We start from the raw sequence: 24,800 nt of genomic DNA, 5'->3' as shown, positions 1-24,800 counted from the left end.
CTTTACCCTGATGTGGTGCAGAGTTCGAGGCCATTCTTAGATTGTTTTGGAGTTTTGCATTTCAATTCAAAGATCAGGGCTGCTGAGCTCAAGGTACAAGCATGAAATTTGGTTCACTAAACATAGATGGGTAGTGTTGTTTCAGATGTGATATCTACATAGGGCAGTCATTTAGGACATGGTTGGGTGGCATATCCTAGACCATCTAAAAAGGTATTGTATGGCTGTGCTTAGGCACCTAAATCCCACCCCATTCAGCTGGACTGATTTTTAGATCAGACCACAGCTTTTAAAAGCAATTCCAGTTAACTATATGCCAGATGGTAGCACCTAAGCACAGGAAATAATTAGTAACTTCCAAATAAAGGATTCTCTAAGTTAATCCCCTCACCAAGTTTCAGCAAAGTTCAGTGCATGTAACCTCTGTAAATTACATCTCTTACTGCTAGGGGTGCAGGCTTGAATTTTAATGTGGTATCATTATGATTATTGATTATTACATATTTATACAGCCCTGTAAATTTCCATACCAACTTGTGGAGTAGAAATGTGTTTTCGTGGCACTGAGAAGATTGTGATCGGAATATGAAGACAAACAAATGAGGGACAAGACATAGAAAAGAGAACTCAGTGTCAGAAAGGGTGAGAAGCTACAAAGCACAGGAGAAGGCAGAAGGTCCCCTGCAGAGGGACATGGAGGAGAAGAGGCTCCTTCTTGGATGAGTATGCACCAGTGATTCTAGGGGACAGCAAGACAGAAAGCACGGAGCTGGGGCGGGAATGGATGCAAGGGAGAAATGAAACCATAGGAAATGGAAGAGCACAGGGTGGTGAACTGGAAAAATGAGATGGAAGATGTGTGGCAGAAATTTCTAGCTCATAGCATGTGAACTGGCATGCAGTTCAGCAGATCTGGATCGTCTTCTCTGAAACAATTCTCGTCCCACAGTCCTGCTGTATAGTAGACTGGAGAGAGTGATAAATCAAGAATGCAGGACTGCGCTGAGTTAATTTGAAAATGAGTTAAACAATCACTACATTATCCTTTACATTATTTATTGTCATTCTATGTTCAGTTTATTTCATGCTATCCTGAAGTTTTCAATGCAAATGTAAGCACACAGTCATGCCAGATTAATTAAGTAATTAAATTAATATTAAACTTAATGAAGGATCATTTTTTAAAATTACTTTTGCTAGAGTTCAGATTTAACACCTTTGGACAATACAGTTAATCTCTGAGCTGTTTTGGGGCATGGTCTGGGGACTGTACTCACATTAGGTACCACTTATTTGCAGTGAAAAATATCATCTGTTACCCATTAGGTATGGAAATGTTGCCTCCTATTTTACAGAATTTCAGTCCCAGACTCTTCAAAAATGCACACTGAAGCCTAGATTCCTAAACCCATACCTGTGTGCTTCCAGACACTGTCCGTGGCTTGCACTGCATAGATGAGACCATAGGTGCCACTTCCATTGAAGAACAGAGTTCCTTATAGAGGGATACATGGGGAGAAGCATAAACATACCTGTACAGTCCTAAATACAGTCAAAATCACAGATCTTCCCTTTTACAAGACATCTGTAATAACTATTTCTTTATAAAGATGGTCAGAAGAGTATCTGGTGAGGATTTAGCAAATCTGTTTTCAGTTCTGGGCTCCCCTATATACCTGATTTAAGACTTCTCCTGAACCCTATTTCCATTCTTCATAGAGAAAATCACACTTAAAACCTACTAATGGCTATTATGACTATAGATACTGCAGTGCTGTTCTCCATGTAAGTGCCTAGACAGAAAAGGTGTACCATGTGTTGGGATGCTGTAGTTAATGTTCTCTAAATTAGGAAGACACTAGTAAATATCACTTATGATGATGACCTCCTTTTTATGCAGTATGAAGTGGGAAAGTGAAATACCCACCTTCAATTATAAGTAAAATTCACAAGTGTATGTGTGTGTTTATATTCGCATATGCATACAGAAATAGATTGTTTTGGATATGTATTCACACACATGTATACACATAAATCACACAATTATTAGTATGTACTTTGCAACAACTCCAAATAGCACCATTGAGAGAGTCTCTGAGCTTAAAACTTAGGAATACACAAAGTCATTTTCTATGCTAAAGTTTCCATCTGTGGTTTTTGAGATCTCTGATTACCCGGTTTGCTGGTAAACTAGGTTTGGGTTTTTTTTTTCCCCTGCTGGTGTTTCAGAGCTGTGTCCTATGTGCAAATACAAAAACTCTGAGCTCAGTATTGCTTCTGTTTTTATGATGGATCCAGACTGCTTCATGGTGAGCCTCTGCCAAGGGTGAAATAGCTTAGGTTGCTGCTGTGGCTTGGCAGCAGCTGAGTTCTGTCTTCTTCTGGGCCACTGACCCCAGAACTTATTACTAGGACGCACTATGGCAGAGGGTAACAGGAGGCTCATTTCACAAGCATTTCCCACTAGCCAGTACTAAGTGAGACACTGAGGCTGGTTTGATAAATGTAAAAAGAATTACATTGGTAATCCTAACTGGATATGTCATGTCCCAATAAGGTAGGAGTGGAGAAGATGGAGAAGCCTGTCCAAAAGGAAAAGCAGAGTCTGCATTTCTCTGCCATAAAATTGTTCACTGGCAGAAGAAATGTTTATCCTTTGGTAGCCAAACTGAAAAATAAGTGATGGATACTTGAACAAGAGGTGAGGAAGGGACAGGACGACAGCGAAGGAAGGAGGAGAAACAATTTTGTGGATGTGCATGGAGAGCTGCTGCCAAGTGTGACAGTAACATCAAAAATAAGCAAACAACACAAACAAAAACACTCTCTTCCTTGGAAATGCTTCAAGTGGGGTGATGCAGTCTGGCAAGGGCAGAGCACAGTGCCTGCGAATACTTCAAACATTTTTAAATCTTCCTTCTGATGATGGTGTTGGAGTCCAGCCCGGCCATTATACTAGTACAAATATACTTTTGCATTTACCTCTGAATTCCTTACTTGTTCCTGTCTATCTTTGCCCTCTCCCTGGCTGGGAAACCATTATTCTCTAAGGACTTTACTGGTGGTTTGAAGGCCCATTTTGCAGTGTAATACCAAGGAAGGCAATGCAGATACTCTAAACTCAGTGCTGAACATCATGCAATGCCTACAGAGAGTAATTTGGGACATACACGTGATAGAGTGCAGCATGCAATCTTGTAGTCCATGTTCAGACAAAGAAAAGAGGTTAACTGGACCCATAACTTGCAGCATGATGATGGTATTTCCCAATACTGTGAAAGCTGGGGTAGTCTCAGGCAAAAGCAAGAGTGAGTGGTAGAGTGGGGAATAGAGAAGGTTTGCTAGCAGGGCAGATGATGGCAAAGATTTTTAATAACTGAGGAAAAAAGGGATTAATACACTTATTCAGAGTTTTTTGTAAATCAGCCCAAACCTTTAAAGAAAGTTTTAGCTCTGGATTCAGCTGCAGAAAAGCTGAAATCCCTGTTGGTCTGGGTTTCTCAGGGGCAGGGCGCTCACCCTGCTTTAAGATTTGCTCATAAAACGAGAACAGTGGTTTTTATATTCCGTGGACATTGTAATTACAGTAGCAGTGCTTAATTGCTAAGGCTTACATCTCATTTTATAAAATCCCAACAAAATTTCAGCATTTCTATGGCTTGTATATCCTTTGTTATTCTAGAACAACATTCTCAAACGAAGCAGTAACTGGTGAAAGTTTGCATTTAATTACACTATAGTACATCACATACACACAATTGCCAATGCTGAGGGACTCTGATTTCCCGCGTATGTGAGTCCTGACATTCCACCCACTTTTGAAAAATGTGAAGCTATTTATACAAACGACAAAAGTGTGGGACTGAGTTTTTCTGGCTTGGTGTCCGCTCACTTGTTGCAGCAAATGGCCCTTGTATGGGTCCTGCCTTAGCAGCATTGTGTGCATTTGTTTAATATAAACACATGTAAAATGTATACTTATGCATGTATGCATGCACACACAAAAACAAAGCTGAAAAGAGGACTCAATTCTAATGAAATTTTGATTTAAAAAGCCTCCCCAATGTTCCATTAGACATTTTGCTTATGGAAAGGCTGCTTTCTAGTCCCCTCTGTTTGGAGATGGAGGCAAACAAAGACTTTTTGCACATCTGTTCTTGATACTTAAAGCTTTCTGGTGATATGCCTCAAGTTTGCTCTTTTCAAATCTGACCTTTTGCTTAAAAAAAATAAACTCCATGCAATTCCATATTATTTTTTTTTGCAAAATTCATAGGAAGCATTTTTAAGGGAAATTACTGAGGAAGTCATTGTATAGCTTTAATTCACAGCATGCTGCCAGACAGCCAAATGCATCACCTAGTATGACTTTTGCTAGTTGGGAAGAGCAAGGAAATATCCTGTGACCAGATGTGCATAAGTGTAATATCTTTGTTTAAAATTTTTATATATAAATGTATGTTATATGTCTTTAAAATAAAGTAGGATTTTACAGAAGGGAGAGAAGCTGCTTATCTGCCTTCTCTGGCCACCACCTTTTGGGTACAGAGACATCATCTGAGGGGAAAAAAGGGATTAGGTCTGCCTGGGGATCTAGCAGGTATGCTGAAGTGGGAGAGGAGCTCCTGGCATGCTGGCTGCTGAGAGCTGGACATTCAGGGACACTCACCCATATGCTTGCAATGCACAGTAGCCTGAGAGTTGTGTGAGAAAAGCATCTGACACTGACCTGGAGCTGAGCCCGAGGGATGACAGAAAGGAAAGTGGGCATCCAAAGGTGACTTAAGCTTTCTGACCCATTAAACAACCTTTGAATGTAGCTGGAGTTGAGAGGAAGCTTCAAAGAAAGGGTTGGTGATGCAGACGGAAAACAGACAGGGAGGTCAGTTCGTAGCTCTTTTTCCTTCTGTTGTGAGTTTTCTGGGTTTTTGGAGGATCTTTGTTCTGTTTGTGTTCTGGAGAACAAGATTGTATCAGTTCAGGGCTGACTTCAAAGATGAGGTGCAGACAGATGAACCCAAAAGGTTTGACCAATGCTGGGTGCCTATCATGGCTTCAACATTGAATCAAAAATAAATCAAGAAAGTTTGCATTTGGGTGTGGACACAACTTGTGTCCATCAGCTGGCTTAGACACTCTACAGCATGCTCAGAGACTGCTGCTGAGGACAGGGTGAGCTACCTGAGATCCCACAATTGCATTTCTGTCAGGCATTGGAACAGGCTGCCCAGGGAAGTGGTTGAATCATCATCCCTGGAGGTGTTTAAAAGACACGTGTCTTAGGGACACGGTTCAGTGACATTTTTAGGTTAATGGTAGGACTTGATGATCTTGAGGGTCTTTTCCAACCAAAATGATTCTATGATTCTGCAATTCTTCCCCTGTAAATGTCTTCTTTGGGGCCAGAGAAATGGAGTAGACATCCTTAATGAGCTATCCAACTTACCTATCTGTTAGATGAGAGGTCAGTAAATCTGAATTTTTTACTAAAAAAACCCCATAAATTGATTGATTATTTAGTTACTTGTTTTTTCCCCAGCTCTACTGCTGAGATTAATGTTGTCCATGCTTCCTTACACGACCTATTGCAATTGAGTCCATATTGCAGCAGTTGTCCATAGTTCATTATTATTGAGAAAATTGCATCTCTTACAGCCCACTGCAGGAGACAATAAAGGAATCTCAGTGTACCTTAGGGAGGCTCTTGAGTGTGCACGCTTCAGTTGCTACCTGCCCCCAGACTGTTTGTCCACATCCTGCACAGAAAGAAGGAATGAGAAAGGCTTCCCACCTTGCCCATACCCAAATCTCCAGCACAGAGACTTGCTTGTGCTTGTCCTTATGTCCTCATGGTAGTAAAGAAGGTGTCCGTGATCCTCGGGGTGGCATTTTGGAGGCAGCACCTAAAACAGCTGCAAGATCAGGGTTGTCTGTGAGCTCCAAGCTCCTGCTCTACACTGTCTGTTCTCCTCGAGTGTTGGGACCTTGCACCATGGTGGGAAGTAATTGGAACAGTTTCCTGGTGCTCCTCTGTTCTCTATTTTTTGTTTTAATAAATAAAATTATGCAGAAGAACTTGGCGTGATGCTGTCACATGGAGGGATTTGGCTGAGGACTTGTATTACTGTGCCTTGGTATTTGGAAACCACATTGTGCAGTGTGATTGAAACCTCAATCAGACTTACAAAAAAAATATGGAAATTGAAGAATATAATTTATTTTTGTAAAAACAGTAGTTTATATTGAAACACTTTTTAGTGGAACAAAACATTGTTCATAGGTAATTTTCAGGGGTATCAGGTGGCACAAGGGCTTCAATTTAGTGTAGTAGAGAAGACTTTTTTCCTCAATTAAATGGTATCAGAGAGTCTGTTTCCACTGTTTCTAAGAACCAGTGTGTTCAATGTAACGAGTTTAGTATTAAACAATGTTCAAGAAAGCTAAGGCTGCATGATACCAATGGACCTCAGACATGAGGATGCTGTAGTGAGGAGAGATACTGAAGCATGCACACCTGCTGTGTAAAAACTCAGAATGTGGCCTCACATGCTCCTTTAAATAGCAAATGTGTTTAAACTGACTGAAAGGTTTTCATGAAAATATTTTTCAGCAAAAAATTGAAAGTTGGAAGCAAATTATTCATAGGAGGTGACTTCTTGTCATAAAAAAAAGAAAAAAATACTGTATGGAGAAAAAAGAAAAAAATAATATGTTAACCAAAATTGTTGATTTCAGTTTTTCTTTAAAAAATTAGTTTTAAGAAAATGAAAATATGTTTTTATATTAACTAAGCACCCAGTAAAGAGTTCTGTGATGTAATATATATACTTTTCATCTGTAAGGCCCAAGAGTCCACTGATTCAACATAAACACTTCAGTTACAAGCCCAAGAGCCTCTGTGTTGTGTTCATGGGAATTATAATAATAATACATAGTGAAGAGATGGTGAGGAAGATGGGAAGGTGTAATTTTGGCATAGAGAGAACATGCTGGCTGTGGCAAACTTCAAGTGGCTCAGTTTGTTCCTTCGTTTTATTTGGTTTTAAATCAGTTTTGTGGTTTCTTCAGGTGATGCTTTGCAACACAAGTCTTTTGACAATCTGACTGAATCACAAGAAATGTGAAGAGGACTGTATGTAGGGCAGCAGAGAAAGCTGTACAGCGAGTATTTCTTTGTGGAGAAAACAGAGTGCTAGAGTAGACTTAGGAAGAGCAAACTAAATGAAGGACACTTTATTACAAGTTGATCTTACAGTATCTTAAACTGTCATTCTAATTCTTCACTCTAAAAGCTGTCCAGATTCTCATGTTCACAAATGAAATTGTATATCCTTTGACTAAAAATGAAAATTAGTATGGGCCAGCTATGCAACACCTAAGGATTTAGGGTTATGTCTCATAGATTTGCTAAAGATATTTCTGCAGTCAAGTGTCTGATTCCCATGGAAAATGCTTTGTGAATTCCTGAAGTAATCTGTCTGAGCCCTTATAATGTTAAATACCTTTCTAGCTGTGGTTCTGCATGACAATTTTTAAGGAAATAAAAATATTAGCTATAAAAGCTTCATTGTTTTTTTAATTTAACTAATGATTTCAGAATAGTCTTAGTGTTAAGTAGCTTTAATATTTTTCAGAATAGTCAGCACTATATAACACTATGACTTCTACAGGTGTGTGTTGATGACTTTAAAAATCTTCTTTGATCAGGTTATGTCAAAAAATGTGGTTTTTGGACCCTATTTTGGTCTTTTTGTAGTTGCTGAGTCTGGACACAAATAACCAGGAGGTTTCTGTTTCTGGACAACTACATGGTCCTTTTATAACACTGATAGTGGGAAGCGGCTTATGTGTGACAGAAAGCTTAATGTGCACTGGTTCTGAATGAGACATGGCGCTGTTCACAGCTGCTGTAATTTCAGATACATTTCAAAGTAGAAATAATGGCAGTTTGTTTTCAAATGTTTTACAGCTGAAGATAACAGCTTGTCTCAGAAGAAGAAGATAACAGTGGAAGATCTCTTCAGTGATGATTTCAAAATTCATGACCCAGAGGCTAAATGGATAACTGGTGAGTGAGGCATGAACATGTTGTGGTGTCTTTGCTTTGCTTCCTTGCTTTCTGAGTGTCTCTTTATTTCCTTCTTTATTTCTCCGATTCTTTTTTTTTGCTCCTGAAATTACAGAATCAAAGGGTGGTTGAGGTTGGAAGGGACCTCAGGAGATTATCTTGTCCAGCTGTCTGCTCAAGCAAGGGCAACTAGAGCTGGTTGACCAGAACTGTGCTTTAAATTTCAATCCTGAAATTCTTGTTCCAGATTTCCTCCTGATAAATATGCAAATACTGCTCTGTTATTATATTTTTTTTTTAATTTAAGCCTCTCCAGTGGGCTTCTAACTAAACATTGAAAACTGCAGCCTTTGTCCCAAAGAGCTTCCAGCATTCAGTAGGTGATGTAGCACCTGGTTGGAAGAAGTGACTGGAGCACTATCACAGTCATTATTTTACCATAAACAAAACTTCAGGTTTATATTCCCCCATCAAAACATTTTTTTCTGGCTGAGAGCTAAAGCATTCCTAAGCAATGGGCAAACAGTGGTCCAGCAGCAGCTGGGCTGGTGCTTGCACACAAGCCATGTGCTCTTTTCATCCTCTGCTGCCTTATGTTTTCTAGTCAGGGGAAAACCAAATAATACTTGAATTAATGCATGTTGTATTTGCTGGAGTAGAGCTGTTTTGGAGATGTAGTTTCCAGGTCTCCCTGGAAATTGCTGCAGTCTGAACAAGCTTTGGCAAGAATAAAATGATTTGTGGTATGCTGTTCATGTAGGTTCCAGTCCAGCTTCTATTATCACTGAAGTTATTAGTTTTTCTTTTGAATTTAATGGGGAACTGGATTGAATCCTCCTTTGTGTTTGCCTTACCTTGTCTGTTATAGCCATTGGGAACAATTTTAATACCTGTAATGAAAAGAGAGAGTGGTAAAGGGTAGTGCTGAATTAACGTGTTCCCCAGCCATCCTCAGCACAGCTGTTTCTGACTTCTCCCACCAATCCAACTACAGGGGAAAGCAGTTGCAAACCATACTCACCTTCACAAACACACCTGCTGATGGGCAGGAACTCTTTTTCAGGTTGTGTAGTCTGGGGCAATGGTGCTCCTTATAACCGCTCTCTGGGAATAAGGACAGCGGAAATATTAGCTCCACTGAAGTTCAGAATTATTTGTCTAGCATCCTAGGGCATTTTTAGCACTGATATTCCTTATGGTGGAAGAGGTGTTTTATGGAGACCTTTATTGCTATTTTCTTTATTTGCTAGAGTATAAGGGAGTGATAATGATTTAAATAAACTTTTTTCAGGGACAGAGAATGAAGTATTGCCATAGAGCTAGGTATAATATCCCCCATCTGATGAGTACAGCTTTACATGGATGTAAGGCATATTTTCGACAAAACTGTAGTCTTCTGTGAAGAAACAGTATTTCCCATGCTTCTCCAATTATGGTCATGTACTGGTGCCATAGAAGCTTTTATTAAGACTCCAATCTTGAATGTTTTCAAATATATCTCCATCTTCCCATGTACTCTTACTGACTCCACTGCAATTTAACATCAACCTTGCCTGATCTGAAATTACTTAAATATTATTTCTGTAAAGGACAAAGCACAAAGTAGAGTTGTGTACACATACATAGATATTTTAGAAGGACTTGTTCTGTTGCAGTGCCACTAGTACCACTGATACTGATTTTAATATGTCTAGAGAAATTTTAAGAAGCCAGTAGATATTCTGTAGATTTACCTAAGGATGATTTCACATTCAAGGGCAAGTTGCTAACCTGCAGTGTCATTCATCCAGGGACCCAAAGCCATTTTACAACATTAATTAATTTTCTATGTTACAGTTGTGTTTCACAGCTTTCTCTAGCTGGCTAAGTGGTGGAATTTTGATTAAGGTCCCTGGTAAGCAAGATGAAAGACCAGTAGCCTGATTCCCAAACACACGTTGCAATTGGTCCCTGATTCTCAGTTTTTAGAATATAAATAAAAGACTTTGAAAATACCAAAGCCAAACTAATAAATCTTAGTATAACAAGAGCGCTGGAATGCCTTACCAGAAAAATTGTATATTTAAAAATTGCATGTTTAAAATTGCATGTCAGCTCACAAAATGAGTTGATGTTTTGTGCAGAATCCACATAATTGTTAAAATATAGGTAGATGTCGTTAATCCTTCTTTCCCTTCTTCTCCAGTTAATTATATAGGAAAATATCATGGTCATTCAGAGATCTGCAATAATTGGTCCTCTTGGCACTTCAAAGTTTTATTTCCTTCCTTTCCCCCTTCATCATTGCAAATAATGGGAGTTTGGTGGCCTCACCAAAGATCAAGTGTGCTGCATGTTTAGGAATATTTCAATCATTTGAGGAATTTCCTTCCAAAACAGTTCAGTCAGTAAAATATCTGTGTACATCCCAGCAAGTTGAGGCTGATTCAAAGTCTATAAAGGAGCAAGGTCTTTCCTTTGACTTGAATGACTGTTAGAGCAAGTGTTAAAATTAAAAAAGTATTTTTTTATTCAGGATGGCACTTAAAACTATGCTGAAAGCTCACTGATATTGATGGGATGAGCTGTTTCTTAAGCATTTTCTTTATTCACAGCGGGCAAGTGGAAAAATAACGTATTTCCAATCAATAGCATCATCAATCCATTGATTTCAAAGGAGCTAGTGAAAAAGAAAAGAAAAAAAAGAGAGAGAAGTACACTTCCATTGCAAAGATTACAGACTTTCTCTAAGCTTTCAATCAAAACTTGTGGGTGGCTGTGGATATGTTTGGATCTTTTTTAGGAATCGCAATTAATTTTACTTAAGTGAGAGATGTGCCGAAGGTGGAACTTTGAACCTCTTAGAACGTTTGTGATGCCATCTGTAATTTCAAATTCCCATTTGTATTTTTATCCAGTAGTTTAGGGAGAGAAAATATTATTTTGTTTAATTAACTGCTCCTTTCAGTGTCTTCTACTGCCCCAGATATTGTTGTTGCCTTAGTAAGAGCACTCCAGAGGGGAACAACACATTCATAGACCAGAACTGAGTGCTCCATAGCTTATTTCTAGTTCCATTTCCAGGGACTACTGTCACTTACATTTGCCCTGTAGCATAAGTAAGAACTGGATTTATTGTGAAGGTTTCACTCTTGCTGACATGGTATAGTAGGTATATAGCAATGTAGTGCAGGACATTTGAGATTGTGTTGGTGATCAAATCGTGCAATCCAGGTGCAAAGAGTCTGAGCTGCGTCTCTGTTCCAGCCCCATCCATCCCGTGTCTCCTCCTGCACTTCTCTGTTCATCACTCGGTGCGTCACACCCCACTACATTCCGTCTTCATCCTCTATTGTGAGCTTTCCTTTACTGTACTGTAATTATGTTGTCCATATGCTAAGCATGCATGCGAGCTCCAATTAGCAGCTCATTTTATACCATGTCTCTTAAAAGTTGTATTTGGACATTTCCTCATTTACATATCCTCCTCCATAGCCCATCAGGAGTGTCCTGTGCTGGCCTTTTGTTAGCTCTCTTACTAATGACAGATGGGCCGCTTGTTAGTCTAATCTCTAACTGCTCAGCAGTTCTGCTGTCAGGCTGCACAATATTTTGTAATTAGGCTTCGCAATTACTGGGCTTTCCCTGTAATTCCTCTCACACAGGATTTTAGTTCAGGTTTCAGAAGAACTCACTGGGATACTGCAATGTTCCTGTAGTGGTGGACAGAACCTAGGATAAAGAAGAGTGGTTGCATTTTGTGCTGAAGAGCAGCTCAGTCGACCAGTTTGTCCTGAAAACAATAATTCATAGTCATAGGCCTGGACTTGGCCTGAGAAGCTGGTCAGGTTATGAGTACTATCTTCGTGGCCTTCCAGAGCTGCAGTGATTCCTTTCAGCTGTGAATCTGATCCTCATCATGGCAGGAGCACTCCGTCATTTCCACAGGGACGTAGCATCAAAAAGTGAGCAGGGACATAGCGTCAAAAAGCGAGCAGTAAAGCAGTAAAGACTGAACCATATAGAATCATAGAATCATTTTGGTTGGAAGAGATCGTCAAGATCATCGAGTTCAACCATAACTTAACTCTAGCACTAAACCATGTCCCTAAGAACCTCATCTATGTGTTTTTTAAACATCTCCAGGGATGATGACTCAACCACTTCCCTGGGTAGACAGTTCCAATGCCCGACAACCCTTTCTGGGAAGAAACATTTCCTGATACCCAATCTAAACCTCCCCTCATGCAACCTGAAGCCATTTCCTCTCATCCTATCATTTGCTACTTGGGAGAAGAGACCAACACTCTCCATGCACCACTTGCAGACACTTATGCTTATCTTCTGTCTTTGTACTTAATAGCAAATACATTTTGCCCACATTGAAAGTACTTAGCTGCTGTTGTAGTTAGAAGAACATAATAGCAGCCTATAATATACTGTCTGTAGTTATTACAATTGATTTGATGCAATGTGCCATCATTGCTTACTTCTTGGAGGATGTTTTTCTTGCCTTGCTGCTGTCATCTTGCAAGGCAGAGCTCATGTAGCAGCAGCTGTTGCCAGGATTTTTGGCTGAATGTTAGTGACTAGAGGCTCCAACTAGGAGTGTATCTTCTTTGTGCTTGACACTGGCCAGACACAGTGAGACAGTCCTTGCAAAGAGGTTGTAGCCAAAGGCGAGAACCTGGAACACAGGAAAGCTAGTATTTATTTTAGTCTGAAGAGGAATAGTGAGTAAATTAGCAAAAGGCTCTGAATGGCATTTTCAGAAATGGCTTAGTTGTTTGGAAACCTGCCACTCAGTGACAGCTAGAACCACCATGAGCCTAGCTTGCATCTGAGAATGGCAGCTAGGCTTTTATCTCAAAAGTCCTTCTGAAAAATGCACTAATAACTAATATCTAAATATAATAGAGTAATTATTTTATCTGTAATATTGAAGCACATATGTTTTATTGCACATTTTGCTAATAACATCATAGAATCTCTAGGCTCTTTTAAAGTCTAATATTGAATTTAATGACCTGGAACTAATAAGTTTTATTTACCATGCTGAAAAAAGTAATCATGTAGTAACTGAGGTAATTTATTTCAGTTTACCTTCAGTAATAACACTCAGATTGGCAATACTTGGATAGCCCAAATGCCCCCAAGTCTTTTCTGTGCAGTGTAAATCCATTGCTCTGTATTGATAAAAGCATTGATGCATTTCAAATGATGCAAATGATTGTTGAGTAAATGAATTATTTATAGTTTGCTTTGCATAGATATTAAGAACTTGGTGAGTTCTAATATTTTTCATTGTGAAAAAATATTTGCTGTAAGGTGCTGCTTTGACAGCCATTAAGATTAAAATTGCCCTGCTAGAGAGCTGTAATGTGGTTAGTTGGGTTGAGGCTTCTCTCGGCTGCTCATCCATGGACCAAAATATTGACAGGTTCCAAGTGACCATCCAAGTTGTCAAACCTTTCCCTTGGCAAGGTTGGGCTGTTGGCATGAAAGAAAAACTCATTTTTCCTGTTTGTCATCAGAGGAACAAACTCTTCTCCCTTGGGCAGTGCAGTTTTCAGTCTTGTGTGTGTTTGGGGTCTGCATTAGGAAGGAACTACAGCTCCTTGAACCTAGGTCTAGCCAGATGAGAACCACACACTTGCCCCAGTTCCTGTCTTGTTTTAAATAAATGTAAGCTAGAATGTGCTCACAAGTGGTTTTGCTAGTGTAAATCTGGTGAAGGCATAAAGCAAATTGGGTTGCTCTGATTGCTTCATTGCCCCCCTTGGTAAAGATACTGGTTAATTAATTTTGATGTGTTTTAAATATGTTTTAAAAAGGCTTAAGTGAATGAATATACTAGTCTTAATGGTTCAAAGAGAACCTGTCCCACTCCCGATTCTTGTATGCCCAACCTCATGGCAGCTTATTTCTGCAGTATTTTTCTGAGTGCTCTGGCTTTTCAAATGTACTTGAAACATTTTCTAAGAGACACAGCTGGAGCACAGCACATTGGTTTGTGTTTAAGGTTTTAGTGAACTTCCACCTCCAATAACAAAGAGCCCCACAACCCTAAGGGGCCCTAACGGTGACCTTATGCTGAGGTAAAGACACCGCACTAAAGGAAAATACTTTGTGGACCAGACGAAAATACAGGGAAAGGACTGAAGAAGGCTCTTCTGGTCTAGAACTTCATGGAAGTGTGTGGCACTGCTGCTTGGTCGCCCCCACGTGGAGGTTTTGCTGGGGATGGCCTTTAGAAACCCTCTGCTGTGATTCATGAAGACACGGATGCTGGTTAAATAAGCACACTGTGAACTTCTATGTAGTGCTGGTGTCAGTGGAAATGTCCACGTGCTTTAGAGAAGGTTGATCACTATTCTTAGTCTAAAAGACTTAATGAAGTGACAACCTGTGTTGCCAAAGCAGCATAAAGGCTCATGCTCTGTCATGATTGTCACAATGAAAAAGAAGATAGCAAAATGTTAAACTGTTTGAACCATAATTTTGATTTTAGACCCCATCTTGGATCATCTTCTTCAAAGATTTCTGTGTATCTCTACCCTGAGAGCACTGAAGAGAAGTTGCCCTGCTCCTGCCTTTCAGCTACTAGACAACTGCTGAGGTTCAGTAGTGATAGTAACCTGTTCACTGAAGGCAGGAAACACAGGAATTAATGGTCTTTTAACAGACTGTAACAGGCTGTGGAGGAGACCGTTTCTGCCATGTAGCTGTTTTGTTCATTACTGCTAGAGAGAATGAAATGAGAAATCAATTTGGCTCTTTTAAAAATTAATACAGTCTGCAGGAGCAAGCTGGAGAGAAGCTTCATATCTTGTCTTAGGAGCGCCTCAGTACCCAGCTCTCTGCAGTGCTGGGGTGCTGGTGGGGCATACGTGCTGCAATAATCTGAGAAAATCGTCCTTTGACATGTACAACAACTTCTGAATTTAGAGGGAGAAATTACTAGAGAAAGTCATGTTTGTGAAAAATGTCACACCCTAGAAAAGCAGAAGTAAGACTGTAATGGACAAATATTTAACTTTTTTTGGTGGCTTTTTTGAGTAGTTTGATGTCTTGAGGAGGTCAAGATTTTCATATGTGCGAAAGCCTGTATTTAAGAGCCTCCTTAAGCAACCTAATTGTTCCAAAGCCTGCTGGACTCTAACCATTCCTTTGTGTGTCACTGACTGTTGTTGGGCCTCCAAATCAAATATGCTCTTGAGGTACCAAAACATGGCTTTACCTACTGAACATCTAAATACTCTTATGCAGTAAAAAATGTCCTCAGACTTTCAGTGCAATAGCTTTATGTTTGTCACCTCTCTCCATCTTGCCAGCTTGAGTGAAGAATCTGGCCCAGGGACAGGTCTGGTGGCATGAAAATCACCTGGGAGAAACACGATGAAAGAGAACAAGTGATGAGGAGGGCATTGGCAGTGCAATGCTGCACAGAGAGGACAGGATGCAGAGTCACTTGGGGAAGAAGCCCAGGCAAGTGGGGAGGATCTTGGGGGTGTACAAGGAGGAGAAAGAGCTGGAGTTGTGCAAAGGGTGAAAATGAGCCTGGAAGTCAGTACTGTGATGTTGTCTGAGAAATGGCTTAAGGGCCTAAGATGAAGAGCTGGAAAATACATTTGATTGCTTGAGTAATATCAAATGGAACAATTAGTGATTCAAAGGTGGCTGGAAGAGGCAGGAGATGTCCTTGGGCTTCAGTTCTCCTTCTTGTCAGAGTCCTACTAATGCCTACTCCCCATAACTGTCAATTTTGTTCCTGCTGATTTTTTAAAACAAAGCAGGAAAAATAGGTTTCCCTGTGACAGGCAACACGATGGTCACACTCTCACATGTTGGATCAGCAAGCTGGTTTCCTATACTTTATATAGACATTAGCAAAACCAGATTCCCCATTTCCCTTTCAAGCCCAGCTACACTAAAATTAGTGCTTTTCTCTCAAAGTTACTCACAAGCGAAGTGGTGTCTTCTGCCGTGGCCATGTCTACTAGTGAGGAGCAGCTTCAGGAATGATCAGAGATCTGGAACAGCTCTGCTATGAGGACAAGATGAGAGAGTTGGGGTGTTCAGCTGTAGAAGAGAAGGCTCCATGGAGACCTTATTGCGGCCTTTGAGTACTTAAAAGGAGCCAGAAAAAGATGCAGCTAGAAAGCGGGGGGGAAAAGGGCCAGAAAGATAGGGACAGACTTTTTAGAAGGGCATGTTATGACAGGACAAGGGGTGATGGTTTTAGACTAGAAGAGGGAAGATTCAGGCTGGACATGGGGAAGAAATGTTTTACAGTGAGGGTGGTGAAACCCTGTCCCAGGTTGACCAGAGCAGTGGTGAGTGCCCCATCCCTGGAGACATCCCAGGCCAGGCTGGACGGGGCTCTGAGCAGCCTGATATGGCTGAAGATGTCCCTGCTCATGACAGGGGTTGGACTGGATGAGCTTTGAAGGTCCCTTCTAACCCAAACTATTCTGTGATTCTATGATGAATTTGAAGCTGTAAAAGATGTGAAGAGAAGGACCATGTGGGCGCTTTTGTGTGTTATATTTGTGGATTTGAGATAAAAATCCATGGGAATTAGGTAGAAGCTGCCCTCTTGGCCCCTCATCATCATGCTTTATGTCACATCAAGTGCAGAGCTCTGTACTCTGTACGACTGGTGGCTAATGCAAACTGCTAAATTCAGTGCTGTGTCCTTTTACCCTGCTAGCCAGGCAGACATACTGCAACTGCACCCAGTTCTCAGCAGGGGGGCCTTTTGATTAAAAAAGAGAAAAAGGAAAACAGCAGGAATAGAAACGGGAAGGAAACATCATGCTGCCACAGGGAGCGGCTGAACCCACAGGGGACTTTTGAAGATGCGGCTCGCACCAGCAGTGTTTTTGCTGCTGGAAGAAAAGAAATGCATGTGGCAGTTCTGCCTACATGCCTACATGCTTGACAGTCTGAAGCCAGTTAAAAAAGGATCTGTTGGTTTTGTTTTGTTCTCATTTGTTCAGTTTTCGTTTGATTCAAAGTGGTTTGAAATCAAAATCTGCTGCTCTCAGAGCCAAAGGAAAGGCACTAGTTATGCAGGGGTTTAACAGGGAGAGGGATTAGGTGTTTTCTCAGTGGGTGTTAGTTAAAAATCCAGGTGAAGAACTGGATGTACACTGTGATACTGTGAGATTCACTTCCCTGCTTGACACCTGTGAAGAGGGTAACCATGAGTTCCCAGCCCCTGGAGAAGAGGGAACTGCTGTGACAGAAATTGTCTTCTATAAGCCTTTAAAAGGATGGTCATAATTGCAGCATGGCTGGCTGAAGTTGTACTAAAATAAAGTTGGGTGTTTTTTCTATTTTTTTCTTTATTTTTTTATTTCTTTGTTTCTTCAGAGTGTAGCACAGTAAACAGGAGGGATAGAAACAAGCAAAGCCATACCCCTGGGTGATGGAGCAAGCTGGACACAGCAGAGCATGATGTTTTCCCTTGCCCTGGGAGGTTGCCAGTGTCTCACCATGAAGAGGGTTGATTTGGGAGGGAGTAAGAAACGTATTTCATTTAAATCTACCACTGCTAAGAAAATCTGGGCAGATAGGTGGGGAATTCAGTTTTGAGCTGTAGGAAGGGAAGATCAAGAGAGTTTGCATGAACTCGTTGAAGGTTTTCATAAGAGACTGGTCTAAGGGTGGAAAAGTTTTGGGAAAGGAGGACCCAGGAGATGATAATCTAGGAAAAAACAGAGGGAAGAAATAAGGTGTGTAATTGCAGGATATACCGGGAAAGAAACACATGGAGGGAAGGGCTGTAAAGGGATCATAGAGAAAGGAGAGCTGTTCAGGGTGTTTGGACCTTTTGTTAAGCAGATGATCCCAATTGCAACATCGTGCTGTTACCTTCAGTTGTGATTTCCAGAAAAGTTTATGTCTTTAGATACAGTTCATCTTCAGGTACCCTCTATTCTGTAGGAGACAACTTGCCGTCTTCAAACAAACAAACAAAACCCAAAACCAACAAAACCAAAAATAAAGAACAAATAAACAAAAAACAAACAAACAAAATCCCCCCCCCCCCCAAAAAAAATGATTTTTCATACTGCACTGCCTGAGTTTGTTGAAGATTTTGACTTGGTGCAAAGCATGTTCTCCCGCCTCAGTAACTTTCCCTGAGCTTGCTCCTCCACTCTTAGGCACTTGTTGATCATAGTGCTTACCAAGGATTAATTAGAACAGTATTTATTCTTCTATTTGTTCCTTTTAATCAACATTAAATAAATATATGATGAGATACAGATTTCCTAATTTGGAGAGGGGAAATACTCTATTTTTGGTGATTAAACTTTTTATCAGATATTTGTAATTGAATATTTAACAGGCAAAGATTTATTTATCTAAGACAGAAAGTCTCTGGTGACTTTGGATCTCCTGGCTGTATTAAGCTGTTGAACATATTGGAAGCAGTACTTTTTTTTTTTTCTTACAAGAAATAGTACCACACTTACATATTTAATAAAAAGAAATTTAGAATGAGATAATTATCACTGATAAAGGGAATATAAAATTATACTTTAAAATGCAGATATACAAATCTCACATTAGTGAAAATTCATTTAAGAACAGAGGAGACCAAAGGTTTGTCCAGACCAAAAATCTGTTCCCATAAGAGGCAGTACATGTGTGCAAGATGATGAGTGAGAGTGTGGAGAACTTCACATGCTTTTTAGGATAGGGAATTACCAGTTCCTCTTGTGCTTTCTCTATTTAGTAACTCCAGAAGTATTTCTTTTCCAAGGCACTTGCCAAGTGTCCTCCAGAGCCCCTTGCATCAACCGTGTCCTTCATCAAGTAGTTTCACTGGCCTAAGACCTGTTGCATGAGAAACTGCCTCATTTTGCTTATTTGGAAGTTTGCTCCCATATGCTTGGCTTGATGGCCCTTAGATCAGTACTTTGGATTATAACTGTTGTTTCTTGAATGTTTTCCATCTCTAATATATCATTTTAGAGATGATAGTATGAGAATTACATGTGAGATTTACATGGAAGTATCAGGACTGGCTTCTCAAATGTGTTCAAATGATTTGAGTTTCATGGCACTTTAAGGCAAGAGCATCCATGTAATATAATTTATTTGAACCCAAAGAAAAGCCAGGAGATTTTTCAGTGTGTTAGGATTAAAATCTATAGGCCTCATTACCAAATTCTACCACACTGACTGATCGCAATGCCATAGAATCATGCGATACCCGTACCCAGCAGGGTTTTTACAGCTTCATGTGAAACTAGTGCTGGGTCTATACACATGCCCCTGAATTTTAAACCTGATTACTTTGCTGATATCTCTTTCCATTGCCAGAAATGAGCAATAATCTCTGGTAGAAAATAAGGTGAGCCTGTAAGTGATCCTGAGACAGAAGCAGCCATGCATACTGAGAAGTAATCCCTGAGATTATCGGAGTGTAACACCTCTTAAAAACCACTTCTAGTGCTTCACAGGAAAAGAACTCAAGGTATGACAATAAGTACAAAAAGGTGAGAGAAGGAAAACAAAATGAAAGGAAAAAGAAAGTGAGAAACAACTTGCTAAGAACATTTGCTTGATGAAGAGAAAAAATATGAACGTGCAACCAGGTTTGTGTATGGCTGGGCAGGGAATTTGTCTTCACAACACTGCCAGCTAGATATGATGCCAAATTTTCATTTTGCTACTTGACTTAAAGTCCCAGCTTCTGGAGACAGATGATTTACAAAATTACTTACTTTGATTCAAGAAGAGAATGAAATAAATCTTAAAATTTTTAGTACTCAAAGACATTTTTGAAATTATGTCTAAATGGCCTTTCAAAAGCTGAACGTATTTGGAAGATAAATGAAAAGAACCCAATTTTTAATTTCTTTAGAAAAGATATTTTAAAAATATGAAGTTCTTTTGAAGCCTTATACCTGATTTGTCAATGCTTAAGATTTGTAATAATTCACAAAATCTGGGTAATCAGCTTCAAAGCATTTTCCATTTCCAGGGAGGGCAGATTACAATGACATGGATGGAAAAAAAAGCTAAACAACATCTAGTAAAAAGGCAGTGGGAAATTTCAAAGCTCAGGCCAAAAAGAGAAAAAAGTTTCAGCTCAGAAGCAATTTCACTATCAAGGTCAAAATTTTGGATCTACTGGATAAATGATGGTTATTTTGGCATGCATTCTAACTTGTGTGTTGCAGGGATGGTAAATCCAGCAATTCTTTAGGCTCATTGTAGTTATGTTCAGTGTGGTCATTCATGCATAATAAGTCAGTCTAGGTGCTGCTTCGAAGTGTTGGCCTTATCGTCCATGTGCTGTAGGAACATCTGAATTCTGAGGTACCAGACTTGGACAGCCATATAAAATCCACCAATTCTGCCTGAATAAAGCATCCAGAAATTTTTCCAATAGGCTGACTTATTATTGCCCCAATAAACACTTATTCTCCGTTCAGCAGTCAGTTTTCCTGTTTTCTACTGGACAAGAGCCCATACCCCAAACCTGCTCCTGAGCTGGTGCTGTTGTCCGCCCACCTGCGGGGGCTGAGCTGGCCCATCCATATCTTTATGGAATTAATACACATACACTGGGCCATATGAAGCTGTTTTTACAGCTGTTTATTGTTACTTCAGTTGATGGACTCACTCATTTTACTAGATATATTTCATGGAAGACTTGTGCATGAGCCAAGAACCTTATTAATAATTTGGAGGTATCTTTTACTTCCCAGTGGGAATGTGGGCTGTGAACTGTGACACAAAAAAAGTCTAAAAACCTTTTTTTAAAATATTGCCAAAAGTATATGTGTACATATATTTGTTCCATGTGTTCTGTATTTTCCTTCTTCCAGGTTTTAATTTCAGGGGCAGCATTTGTGAGACTTTACTATTACCTTTTGCCTTGAAGCATTTAGCTAATACCAGACTGGGTAGCATGCATAAGATATGGCCTTAAAACAAATTAACCTGTAACATTTATTGCTTATTTCTTTTCTATTTTTAATGCCTTACAAAGGAAGTGTGCTGGTTTGACTGAAAATGAGTTAATTTTCTTCATGTAGTTAGAAACCTTTCTTTTTCATAGCTAGCACGGTCATTATTTGGACTTAGTTTGAGAACAAGAGATAACATCACAGCACAGAGTTAATGTTTTTAATTGCTCCGGTCTGAGAACCAAGGACATTCTGAGCACTCTGTTCACAGGTGTGAGGCATTGAGGAAGGAGGACTTGGATGGGGCAGAGCTTGACTGACATCCACACTGATCAATGAGAGTATTCCATCCCATTAGCATCATGCTTCAGATATAAAGAGAGTCAGGATCTTCTGGTCTCTCTCACTTCTTCCCTTTCTTCATTCTTTCTGTCAGAGCCAGGAAAGTTCTATTCAGGACTTTTGTTAGTTTGGCCTTTTGCCATCCTAATGTTTGCAGAGGCCTCTGGACCTTTCTGCCTTTTTCCTCCTTTCTGTCTCCAGAATCAGCTTTGGAACCAGGTGCTGTTTCCTGGGACTGGCTGTTTGGTGTGGGTGGAGTTCGTGAGGAATTGCATTGAGTATTTTTTTATTTTATATTCTATTTCTATTTTATATATGTATATTTACTAGTAGTGTATTAGTATTTTGTTATTTTACTAAACTGTGTTTATCTAAATCCATGTTTCTCCCTTTTCTTTCAATTCTATTCCCTATCTGGGGATAGGGAGGGAGGTGAGAGAGTGGCTATTGTGGTTGTCTTGTTAGCTCAGGTTAAACCACAACAGGAAGATATTTTATGAGTAGGATTATAATACCTGTCATTGTTATATTCCTGATTTTTTTCCTAATGGGCACAGAATGGCTAATATGGCTAAATTATCAGGCCAGAACAGTATGAGTATGAAAAACATTACAGGGTTTATTAGAATTCTGTATTTCATATTTTATTTCCTTCTCTTAAGGGAGGAAACTGAGAACATATAATCAATTTTCTGTTGCAATTGACTTTTTTAGGAGCAAAATATTGAACTATATTCAGGAGAAAACAATGCCAAAAATAGCATGTTTTTATCCAGTTTGAGGGACATTATCACCTTGACCGCTACAGTGAGTTTGGGTTGCACCATCCAAAAGAGATAGATTTTAGTGGCAATAGGCACGGTCCAGAGAAGGATAAAGATCATGACAAAAGCATGGAAATGCATGATAAAAAGGAGCGTTGCCCCGAGTAACAAAAACAAAACAAAACAGGATATGGAAAATAAAGAAAAATATGAAGTTTTAGACTAGATATAAGGAAGAATTTTTTACAATGAGAGTGATGGAACACTGGCCCAGGTTGCCCAGAGAGGTGGTGGATGCCCCATCCCTGCAGACATCCCAGACCAGGCTGGACGGGGCTCTGAGCAACCTGATCTGGCTGAAGATGTCCCTGCTCATGGCAGGGGGTTGGACTAGATGAGCTTTGGAGGTCCCTTCCAACCCAAACTCTTCTATGATTCTGAGAAGTCAAATTCTATTAATCGAATAAGAGCATTCTTTGGATTTAATGCCATCTGATTAAAGTTTTGATCCATTCAGAAGATACTTTCGGACAGAAAGTTGACCAAGATTTAAGGAAGGGACCACTCATTATTTTGATGCAACTATTTTTCATTCATTATACTTAAACCAGGTGTTCCTATTGGCTCTTTTCTTTCAGCGCCTGCATCAGCACATTTGCCCTTTTAGTAGCAAACCACTGATTCAAGACCATTATCATGCAGGGCACTGAATGATGCATGATATCAGTTCCTTGGCAGAGCAAGGAATAGGAACAAGAATAAGTAGAATAAGAAATTCAGGAATCATTTCTAGGATTTGGTATGAGAGTTCTGGCCGGAGCCGGCCCAGTCACTGCAGGCAAACTCGTTTGAGATGTTAAGGAAAAGCTATATACTAATAGCTGACGCTATTTTTTCCATTCCCCTCATCAGCAGTCTGTTTTAAAATGATTATATAATATATATAATTGCAAACTGCTCCCCCTATTAGCAGTTCCCTTGCAGTTGAGTGTGGGGAGTCTCTCCTCCCCTCCAGATGCTGTTCCTTGCAGGGTCTGCTCCCCAGCATCACACTCAATTATTTATTAATGGTTCTTTGCAAGTGTTGAAAGTGTTCCCATGAGCTCTGTAACATGGTGCCCTCTTGTGACCAGTCCAAAACCAGTAATCATACACCAGTAACCAAAACATGTACAATGTTGGATTTCATGTCTTATCCGCCTTGATTTTTGAAAGCCTTGAGTCCAGGTGATGGCCATGACTCTGCCAGCTCCCTTTTACAGCTGGGCTTCAGCACAGTTGTACTTCACCAGAAACAACTGAATAAAAGAGATTGTGAATTATTGCACACAAAGATAATTAAAACCCCATCCAGAGACGTATATACAGAAATTTTGCTTGTTAATATACATAGATCTCATCTGTACTGAAATTTCAGTACTCTGCCTATGATAATAATAATGAAAAGAAAAAGCCACTTCATATGTTCTTTCTCTTTGTCATGGCCACTAACAAGTGTCATTTGGTTGGGGGCGAAGAGAAGGAGGTGAGGAAGTGCACAGAGATATTAAGAAAGCAAGCTATGGGGTTACACTTTAATGAACTTTAATGAATTCATGTATTCCTTTCTTTCCCTATGTCAAATGGATTATTTCATTTACTTTGGGTTATACACTCCCCTGTGTGAAGCTGAATGAAATGAGGCAGATAAGACCCGGCGCATTTGGAAGAGAAGAGGCATCACTGGGTGCTGAGCTGATACACAATACCTGTTGCCTGTGCTTTGTTTTGCTGTTTAGATGTTTGGTGAGATCATGAAAAATATATGGGGTGTGGATAAAGGCACCGGGGACTGTTTCTGGGTAGTTAGTTGTTTGGAGTTAAATTGCTTTTGGCCGGTGTTGATTGTGAGAAGTTTCTGGTGGGAAATCAAAGGGATAAGTGTAATCTGGTATCTCCAGCTGTCTGGACTTGGGTAACCTAGGGATCATGTGCACTTCTCCTGCTGTAACATCTAAGGTTTGAATAGCACATGCATGAGCACAACTGAACTGGAAGAGACGATAGTAGAGAATTTTTGAGGAAGATTTCTCAGCTCTGGAATACACCAAAGTCAGCTCAGTGTGCTGCAAAGTCCTAATGCTGCTGTCAGTCATTACAGAGAGATAAACAGAGGGCAGTAAGCAACAAAATTTATTATTTTACTGTTGCTGTTAGGATTTTGGAGCAGTTTTGTAATAGGGATGATTTTTCACTAGATGGTGTCAGAATGGATTAGTCCAGAGGATTTCTCATTCATTTTTTTTCTAATTGTCATGTCTCTCTCCTGCTGCCATGTGTTAGAAAAGCAGGTAAAAGCACGGAAGAGGAGTTACTTGAATATGAGATAGGTTCTCTTATTTCTCACGTGGACTTCAGCTTTTCATGCCTATGCCACTAAGCTATGATCTGAGCCTACAGAGTTCCCAGATTGGGGCTCTTTGAAGCAGAGTTCAGTCTCACAAATGAGAGGCAGCAGCAGAATTGTACCTGGTTTCAAATTTGAGACTGAAATTTCAAAGGTGTGCTCTGTCTGGATTTCAAGCTTAGTGTTGAGGTCTTCTTTTAATGAGATTCAATAAGCTTTTTTTTTTAGTTTGGATCTTAAAAGATTTACGATTAGACAAAAAAGAGAAACAGACTGGCATTACTGATTTTTACAGTTTTAAGTTTTCACAGGACTCAACCTTCTTTGAG

General features: G+C 39.9%; 1 protein-coding gene across 1 annotated transcript in view; it reads left to right on the top strand.

Annotated features, from left to right (window-relative positions):
• Window positions 1-24,800, top strand: part of DPP6 (dipeptidyl peptidase like 6) — a gene marked incomplete at both ends in the record, with an annotated part of 413,796 nt that overhangs the window by 238,363 nt on the left and 150,633 nt on the right. The window contains one exon of the mRNA XM_080340056.1: window positions 7,970-8,068. Within this exon, the coding sequence (XP_080196182.1) occupies window positions 7,970-8,068 (99 nt within the window). The remainder of the gene's footprint in view (window positions 1-7,969; window positions 8,069-24,800) is intronic.

The sequence above is a fragment of the Nesoenas mayeri genome (genome assembly GCF_963082525.1).
Source record: "Nesoenas mayeri genome assembly, chromosome: 2".
In the NCBI taxonomy this organism is placed as follows: Eukaryota; Metazoa; Chordata; class Aves; order Columbiformes; family Columbidae; genus Nesoenas; species Nesoenas mayeri.
Note: the sequence above shows the minus strand (reverse complement) of the source record. Positions and strands in the feature narration are given on the sequence as shown.